The 9,430-nt window shown below is 39.3% G+C and overlaps 1 protein-coding gene and 1 pseudogene across 6 annotated transcripts; one reads left to right on the top strand and one right to left on the bottom strand.

Moving 5' to 3' along the window:
* The first annotated feature begins 297 nt into the window (after window positions 1–297).
* LOC129746152 (COP9 signalosome complex subunit 7a-like) lies at window positions 298–2,708 on the top strand (annotated as a pseudogene).
* An 883-nt stretch (window positions 2,709–3,591) lies between these two features.
* On the bottom strand, window positions 3,592–9,228 carry LOC129746154 (nuclear pore complex protein Nup160 homolog). Of its 6 annotated transcripts, none has more exons than XR_008737255.1 (6): window positions 8,800–9,228; window positions 4,885–5,483; window positions 4,305–4,786; window positions 4,085–4,245; window positions 3,852–4,023; window positions 3,592–3,781 (listed from the first exon to the last, which is right to left on the bottom strand). XR_008737255.1 is itself a non-coding variant. In XM_055739664.1 (6 exons), the coding sequence occupies exons 2-4, from the start codon at window positions 4,877–4,879 to the stop codon at window positions 4,234–4,236; spliced, it is 504 nt and encodes a 167-aa protein (XP_055595639.1). In that variant the 5' UTR covers window positions 4,880–5,483; window positions 8,800–9,228; the 3' UTR covers window positions 3,600–3,781; window positions 3,852–4,023; window positions 4,085–4,233. The 6 variants fall into 6 exon arrangements, 4 of the variants coding, with proteins under 4 accessions (XP_055595639.1, XP_055595642.1, XP_055595641.1 ...); XR_008737256.1 differs by having other exon boundaries at window positions 3,593–3,781; window positions 4,305–4,783; XM_055739664.1 differs by having other exon boundaries at window positions 3,600–3,781; window positions 4,870–5,483.
* Window positions 9,229–9,430: the final 202 nt, after the last annotated feature.

Here is a 9,430-nt window from a genome sequence, read left to right as displayed (position 1 = left end):
CTACCAAGGTTGCCAGCAGTGCTAACAGTGACCAAGACAATTCGTGACGGTAGTTGCATTTTCAAACAAACAACCATCATCGCTGTACCAGCGAAAACTAGAAGAAAAAATTATTGCCAACTGCTGTTTACGATTCTCGCCTAGGGAACATAAACATCCTGACAACCCGCATAATCAAATATCATACCCTGAATCGTGAATATTATTCTGTTCTGATTACATGAATAGTGACTATTCCAGTAATCGTTCTTAAATCTTTTAATTTTTAACAACTTTTTCATCTTTTATGTGTCTTCGCTTGGAATGATTGAAAAATATTTTTGAAAGATAAGAGCAATAATCCGTAAAAATAAACTCCGAATACATCCGAGTGTGACGTGTGTCTCCGCTGCCAACAAACCAAAAAACAAATGGCGTGTTTTGGTTGCTTGAAAGTGTTGGAAAGTGAAAGGCCAAGTGAAAATCGAGCGTAACAGGCCAGAAAATCAGCTGCTTATTTCTGTACGGAGAAAAATTCAATCTCCGGAACACCGGTAAAGGAATAAGCCAGAAGCATTCGCCGCGATGACGCCCGATTTGAATCTCGAGTTCGAGAACTCGCCGCACCAGCAGCAATATTCGGCCCAGAACCCCATCGAACAGTACGTGCTTCTTTCGAAAACGGCCCGAGGAGCAGCCTGTCTGGAGCTGATCAAACAGGTTCTGGAAGCGCCCGGAGTGTACGTTTTCGGGGAGCTGTTGGTTTTGCCACGGATCGCTGAGGTGAGATTTTCTCGACTTCCGGTTACTTTCAAGATAATTCAATGTTTGTTTTTCATCCATAGCTGGAGACCGGTCCAAATGCCAGTTATTACAATACTTTGAAACTTTTTGCCTACGGAACGTACCGAGAGTATCTAGCCAACGAAGGCCAGCTGATTCCGCTGACTCCGGTTATGCGCAAAAAGCTCCATCCATCGTTTATTTTACCATCGTTTCGTTGGCCATCAAAACTAAATGCATCCCGTATAAAGAACTGCTAGAGGAGTTTGACATTAAAAATGTTCGGGATCTCGAGGATCTGATTATTGAGGCCATCTACGGGGACATTATCCATGGCAAGCTGGACCAAAAGAACAAACAGTTGGAGGTTGATTATGCGATTGGGCGGGACATTCGCACCGGCAATATTGCAGAAATCGTGGGAACCCTACAGGAATGGTGCGGCTCTTGCGAGACGGTTCTGGCATGCCTGGAGAACCAAATCGACCGGGCAAATTCGGAAAAACAAAAACGCCTGAAACATAAAGATGCAATCGACACTGAGGTTAATTGATAAATTTCTTACCGAGTCTACCCAAACTACTAATTATTTGTACTTTTACAGATCGCCAACCTCAAAAAGCTGATCAAGGTCCAGGCCGGAAACGATTCGGACGAGGCGATGGCCATCGAGTCGGGCCGGGAGATGTCGGTCGGGAATCCGGATCCCCGCAAAAAGTCCACCAAATCGAAAAGCCTCAAAGTGAGCGGTAAGTCCTGGTTCAAAAATTTCTCATGAGCTAAATGATTGCCGCAGTGGGCGCACGCATTTTGAGTGTGTTTGGTGATGTCCCTTTCCCCCTTAATGATAACTACATACTACTACTGCTACCGGTTCCGGGTTTGGTCTCGGTTTTGTTTGGAAACGTTGAGGAGTGCAAACAAGGTTGACCATATTAATGAAACTCTAGAACTAACAATTAAAAAAAATAACTGAGGAGAAATAGACGAAACATTTCTCGATAAAACAAGCTAAGCGTTTAATTTGTTCTTAAATTTATTCTAAGTTTGTGTTGATTGGGTTGAATTTTTATTTTTGTGGTGTTTGGTGTCTGGGTAAAGTTTGGTGTAAAAACCATCAGAAAGAAATCACCTCCATTCCGAATTAACAAGTGGTTTTGTCAAGTCATGTATGCTCCGTTAAAAATCAGGTGGCAGTTCTTGTTTGTGAAATCTGCAACCAAATGTTTTTTTGTCTTTCATCTAAATCCCATAACAAAATTAATTCTTGGTTTTTGAGTTTTTTCAATTTAAATTACCCATTGAGAAATTTTCTGTATATAGATTAACCAGACTTCCTCAAATGAAATCTTGTGTGTCAAAACTTTTATTAGTTTTATTTTATTTCATTTCCTTCTCTTGTCTGGTTGTCTTCAAACTGCAGGTCGTAAGGTAATTAGTTGCAATTGATAATTTTTTTTTAAATTTTAAATGTTTTTTAAATGAATTTATAGACAGACCAGAATTGGACAAACATCTGGAAACGGAGCTCCCAATTACGCAGACGACGAAGAAGATAATCCAGCAACGTACACCATACAGGATGGCACACGGCGTAAATCCCTCGAGTGAAGACTTCCAACTGTTCTCCCAGCCTCTACCTAAACACCTTCATCAAGAAGTCTTCCATAATCGTCAGCTCAATCCAGTCCAAGTAAGATGCTAAGTCCAATGGCCATCTTCCCAGTAATCCTAATCAACCTGAAACGCCAGTCCGGTTCTGGAAGTAATCATTCTGCGGGGCACTAAGAATCCAGCGTTCGTTTCACATTATAGAAAATCTGTGGTCACGACTCTAAGCATTAAGCATTCCAAAACCTAACCGATGATAATGTTGATAATTTTTTTAGTTTGAACGATTTTTTTTTGTGAACCATGCAATCATTAATTAAAATAAAACAGTTGGATATAATAGTTGAATAAATAATATTATCTCTAAGAGATCATAAATGAAACCTTTTCTTTTTGTTATTTTTGATGGAAAAAAGATATTTTGAAGATAAGCTGTAGCGTCCGCAGTAATAAAAAAAAAGATTAGACGACGATTACATCTATCGTTTTGCTACATTTTCTAGAAAAATTTCTTCAGAAAAAAGCAAAAAAAATGAATGGTTACTCTACTTAACGACCCGTTCGCTGTATCGTAAAGTGCGTCCAAACGATTCCATTCCATGAAAAAAAGACAAGTTTAATCGTACTTTAATAATCCAAAACTATAAAGCTAATCTTTCGTGTGTCTTGGGAAGAAGATAATGGGAATCGTTCTTGTATAATACTGCTCCATGCGGGAAGTGACGTAGGCTTTGTTTATTTTGAATAACGAGTTCTGTAACGTGTTTGTTCATCACCTTCTTTGTACCACATTGCCTTGTACCTACATATAATTTGACAGTAAGAAAACACCACTTTTTGCCATTTTGTTATTGAAATGGCTGATTTTGAAAAAAAAAAAACCAATAACCCGCATGAATCGGTATCATACAATAACGATTTCCATTATCTTCTTCCCCAGACACACGAAAGATTAGCTGTATAGTTTTGGATTATTCATGTACGATTAAACTAGTCTTTTTTTCATGGAATGGAATCGTTTGGACGCACTCTACGATACAGCGAACCGGTCGTTAAGTAGAGTAACCATTCATTTTTTTGCCTTTTTCTAGATTCAAAATGTAGCTGAAGGCAACTAAAAGATATATGTTATCGTTATCTTATCATTTTTTTAAGTATTGCTGACGCTACAGCTTATCTTCTAAATATCTTTTTTCCATCAAAAATAAAAAAGGAGAGGATTCATTTTATTATCTCTTAAAGATAATATTATTTATTCAATTATTAAATGCTATCGTTTTATTTAGTTTATAAGTTTTCTTTTTATAAAACTTGCGTTGGAACTAACGAAATTATCAGCATTTTCATTGGGGAATGAACACGAAATTTAGCAATGCAGTCCAGCTTATCGGTTCAGTAAATTTGTTTGCTAGAAATAGACGAAGAAATAACGTAAAACCATTAAAAATAATCTCCTCGGTAAAGAAAAACTAATTTACCTGCTTGAATTTAGCATCTTTGCTCAACCCAAACTACAACCGATCGATGAGCGTAATCGGAAATGAGAATCGATTGAAGTGTAACGTCGTGACCGAGCTTCTGCTGCAGCTGCGCCTGGATAAGTTTGACGGAGACTTCGAAGGCTTCCTCTAGTTTGGTGGGCGCCTTGTTCTGTAGATTAAAAAAAATATGAATTGGGTTGAAGGGCATTACTTTTTAGAAGATAACTCACCATACAATAGTCCGTCAACCTTTGAGGTGAAATACCGTTTTTGGCAATGATTTGATTCATCACGGCGAGATAACAGGCTTCGACGTCCTTTGTTTCATTCTCGAGACTAAGCATCAAAAAGTTCCAAGTCGTTTCGGGTATGTCTGAGCTTAGAACAGATTCTGAAATTTGGCTGTTTTTAAGATAAGTTATTAGAACAAAAAACAATGTTTTTAATCACCTTCGTTTTTATGCAGCCAATCAAAATTGTCCGCAGTTTCCTGCAAGCGCACATAGCGCAGGATGCTGCCAGGCTTTCATAGATCATAGTGAGGCTTTTGCCCAACATGTTGGCCAGCTTGAAGGCCGTGGTATACAGTTTAGCGTTAGCTAAAATCACCAGCAGCTCGTTGGTATCGACATTCAGCACAGCTTTATAGTCGTCCAGCTGTTTGAAAATTTCCAACACCGTCTGGGTTATTATTAACTCCTTCCGAATATCTACCAGATCAACAATCACGATTTTGGTGTCCGATTCTTCTAATCTGGTAGCACCGCCATATGTGGAAACTGATGGCTTCACAATCCAGGTATAATCCGATGCCGCTAGATTGAGCGCATTGATGCACTTGAGCAGCACTTCGCAACGCATCTTCAGAAATACGAGCGAGTTGCACTCCAGCTGACAACGCATGGCTTTTTCGTAGGCAATGAGAGCTGCTGCTGGAATTGATAAGAAAAGATGCATCAGTAAAATGATATAACTGTTTTAAGTATTCTATAACAATAATACTCATAAAACTCACCCTTTCGCATATTACCTTTGAGAATGTAGAACGAATACAGAAAGTCCTAGTGACTATTTTCGGATATTTTCACGGATAGAGCGTGCAATTACATGATGTTTTGGAAATCAGTTTCCAGCCCAGTAGAGTAGCTCGATTAGTATGTTGAACTTTTTTGCCTGGAACTAACGCCACACAAGCTGCTTCAAGTAGTCCTTCTTCTGAGTTTGCTCACAGTTGTACACCAACGAATGGTACCTTACTCATAGTGCCCCAGCTCCATGTGGGCACTGAAATCGATACTTTGAAACATAGCCTGTTGCTTGCTGTGAACCGAAGTTGGCAATTTGGGCCAGCACGTTGATGCAATCGTAGGCTCCGTAGTGTTCGAACAACTGGATAACTTTCATGTTAAAAATACTGAGCAGCTCATCCGGTGACACCAAAGTTCCGTCAGTTGGTTTAGTAAGTTGATTAAATACGGTTCCTTTAGGATCCCTTAGCCGATTGGGGAAACAGGTCCAACGCTTTCGAGGAGATGCGGGATGTTTCCGACGGAGATCTGGATCATGTGCTGCTGTTGCCGCGAATGTCTCGACCGGCAAATTCCCCTTCCGGACCATCAAACCTGCACCCTGTAGTGAATAGAAGTAAGAGAGTGTATATTCGGAAAAGAAAAATAAATCGGATTCAAAGAATAAAGATAAACTGATAATTTGTATCAGTGCTAGAAAAAGAACAATTAACCCAGTGATAAAAAATATAGTTTTGAGCGTAAGAGACAGAAAATTACTGATTGTGAAGAGTGAGTATGTAGCGAAATACGAGAGAAAAAGAGAGGGCAGTCAAATAGGTTGGTTGAAAAAAGCAGGCTATGGAATTCAGTTTGAACGAGATTGCATTAGCGAACGGATGTTAAAGCACAGGTTAAAGTACGGTTGTGTGACTGTTGGAGTGTCTGGAGAGGTTGAAATGGTACAAGAGTGGTACAACGAGACCACCGGTTACGACAATGGCGCGGTTTAAGGTAGGTTGGACTTCCGAATGTAAATATGAAGGTAAAAAAAAGGATTTTATTTGAATTTACGGAAATCCTAGGCAGAATCATAAAAAAAATGGCGTTTTTGTGCAATTGAAAAAGTGAATCGTTGATATTTTGGTGCCCTAGGTCTGGAACTGATGGCAATCCATTCAGTTTTTTTTTTTTCTGAAGAAATATTTTTTTTATTTATTTGTTTGCGTTTACACGACCTTGCTTAGGGCCAATTATGGCCCAAATTGGCGAGGGAATATTTACATGACTTTCGCCGAATGTTGATGACACGCTGTTTGCAGAATGATGGGAAATTATTTGCAGAAAAAGAGTGTTTGCTGAAATGATATTTTCTTAAACGTTTCGAAAAGTCGTGTAGGTGACAGCGGGTGAAATCACGAAAAAGGTTCTAACAGTTGTTGCAAAGATGGACAGATTCGAAGCGGCATTTGGTAATACTAACCCTCTGAGAGGAACAGTGCTTGAATGAACGTACAAACCCCCTGAGAGGGGCAGTACATAAAATTGAAGTACAAACCCCCCGAGAGGGGCAGTACTTGGATGAAAGTACAAACCCCCTGAGAGGGGCAGTACTCGACTGAAAGTTCAAACCCCCTGAGAGGGGCAGTACTTGAATTAAAGTACAAACCCCCTGAGAGGGGCAGTACATTGGATGAAAGTACAAACCCCCTGAGAGGGGCAGTACATTGTATGGAAGTACAAACCCCCTGAGAGGGGCAGTACATTGTATGGAAGTACAAACCCCCTGAGAGGGGCAGTACATTGGATAGAAGAACAAACCCCCTGAGAGGGGCAGTACATTGAATGGAAGTACAAACCCCCTGAGAGGGGCAGTACTTGGATGAAAGTACAAACCCCCTGAGAGGGGCAGTACTTGAATTAAAGTACAAACCCCCTGAGAGGGGCAGTACTTGAATTAAAGTACAAACCCCCTGAGAGAGGCAGTACTTGAATTAAAGTACAAACCCCCTGAGAGGGGCAGTACATTGAATTGAAGCACGGACCCTCCGAGAGGGGGAGTACGTTGAATTGAAATACAAACTCTCTGAGAGGGGCTGAACGGTAATAGAAATACAAATCCCTTGAGAGGGTCAGTATCCTGAAAAGTAGTATGAGAATTCTAAACTGCCAAGACTTTCGTAATAATGACAAAAATTATGTTTTTGGCAATCCTTGCGAGGATAAGAAGCTCTGAAAAGATCGAACTGACACGTGTTGAAACTTTCTTACTGAAGAACACCTTTAGTACCTGCGAAAAGAGTAGTCTAAATACCCTGGAAGGATGAACAAATAAGATCTGGAAACCTAAAATTTATTCATGTGCATCTGAATCTCTTAAAAGCTATCAGTGGTCCTTGTAAGAATTATAATCTGTAAGGTTTTCCGTAAGATTTTCCGTTGATTTTCGTCATGTTCATTATCTCTCCATGGAAAAAGCGCGGATCTGACATACTGAGGCGCTTTAGAAAGCAATGCTGATACCAGGGTGTTTTGTAGCACGACAAGTAGGATATCAAATGGAAATGTGGTTTTTTTTCTCGGTTTTAATCAGTGATTTCGGGTTTAAACACAATAGTTCAGAGATCAGTCCGAACTTGTAATAGTAAACTAAATAATATCTTATTCGGTGAGAAAATTCTCATTAATTCTTATTCCCGCAAAAATAGTAAGGATTTTTTCTCGGTTGAAATTTCGGCATTCTCGCAATCCGGATCATGATATGTTTAAATGGCTCCCGAAAGAAAGGAGATGATTCCAAGCATCAACAGATGTAAAAAAAAGTAATGATTTGTAGTCGAATTCAAAACGCCAGTATAATATACCAATTAATGAACGACAGAACCACAGAACGCAAAGCGAACTTGTCGCCCCAGCATGACATCATCTTAAAGGAAAGTTAGGAAGATGATAGTAATCACTGGGAGGATGCAACCTTCTTAAAAAAAAATTCAAATGTATAAAATAATGATCCGTTGAACTGAGAAGAATGACTGTCTAATACTAACTATTTGATGATTAAGAAAAAGAATTACTTGGATACTTGGTTCCTGTAAAGTTGTGCTATGAGATCATGATAAGTCATTTGTGCGTTCGAGAAAATTATTTTTTAACTGTCAAAGATATGGTATTTTTGACTCCTTAAAGCCTCAAGGTGTGATCCGTTTCAAGTAAAGAATTTAAAAAAAAAAAGACTAATACTTTTGACTCGCTTTTTGTTAAAAAAAAAAATCAATTATTTTGTTATGATCAAGTAAAGTCCCAATAGTTATCTTGATCTGAAGCCTTTAATTGGATATTTCTATAGTCTAGTGAGACCTTGTCCATTGGAACGTTATTGAGTATGATGGGGATTACAGAATTCATTAAATATCGCAGCTGTTTTTATTACAATTAGAATAAACATTCAGTTCCAAAATACCACTTGAAATTCCATTGGAGGGATAGGCTAAATTGAGTTCGCTCATTCTCCATGATCTTTCTAGAAAGAAAGCTTAGCTAGTCGAACCAAATGAGAGGGAAATCTTTCATCTACATACATTTCCAACGTTTTTGTTATAACAATTTCGACGAATCTTGATAGAAGTGCTGCAGTCCGACCGTCAGACTCAAGAAGGAACAATGGAAGTTGTTATGTCGATTGTGAAAAATAATAAAATGTTTTGTTGGACCAATTGTAATAGTAATCATCATGTTGTGGAGCGTAATGTTCAACTATAGTGCATGTTCCTATAGGGAGAAACAGGCCAGTGGAATTAATAACTAAGAATCAATAAATAAAGCCATTTGTTGGTTTTGATACCAGGAGGTGAAGGTAATTGACAACAGTTGTATTCTGCCATCGTCGACTCTGGTGAGAGGAGTCGATACTTAATAGTTGACGTTCTGTTCTGAGATACCTCAAGTACCGTTTGAGACCCAGGTGAGGTTGGTGACATAAGCGTCTGGAGGTGCAAACGTGAAGGTTCTAGATTTGCCTGGAATGTACCCGTTGAGTGTGGCAGGAGCAAGGCCGGTATACAGTAGGCTTTCAGAACCAAGTAAAGCGTTGTGGTTTGCCGAATTATCAGATTTGAGGTGGCTGGGACTGGTGAGAAGTGACCGGTTTAAATGCTCGAGATTAGCACTGTTCTTTTCGGTCGTACTGTTGGGAGGCTGACATCTGATCGGTGATGTTTTTCCGGTTTTCCTACGGTTTGGTTGATTGCTGTGGGACTAACCAAGTGAGAAGCCGTCTCGTTTAGTTTCGTTGCATGAAGCTCGTGCCTTCCACTACTGGTTTACGTCTTACGCCAAAATTCAGACGATTGGGAAACGAAAAGTTAATTTGCCCGACTTCGCACCACATTCAAAAGTAAACACGTTACATGCGTTACGTGAAAATGCACGACTAGTTTAATTAAACGACAAATGCATATTATTTACACGGTTTGGATGATTACCATTGAATATTATTTAACCATAATATTCTTTCAAAACACAATTAGAAGAAGTTATAGAGAATGTTTAGCATTTAGTGAAGTGAATAGC

The sequence above is a fragment of the Uranotaenia lowii genome, chromosome 2 (assembly GCF_029784155.1).
Source record: "Uranotaenia lowii strain MFRU-FL chromosome 2, ASM2978415v1, whole genome shotgun sequence".
In the NCBI taxonomy this organism is placed as follows: domain Eukaryota; kingdom Metazoa; phylum Arthropoda; class Insecta; order Diptera; family Culicidae; genus Uranotaenia; species Uranotaenia lowii.
This window is presented reverse-complemented; position numbering and strand designations above follow the sequence as displayed.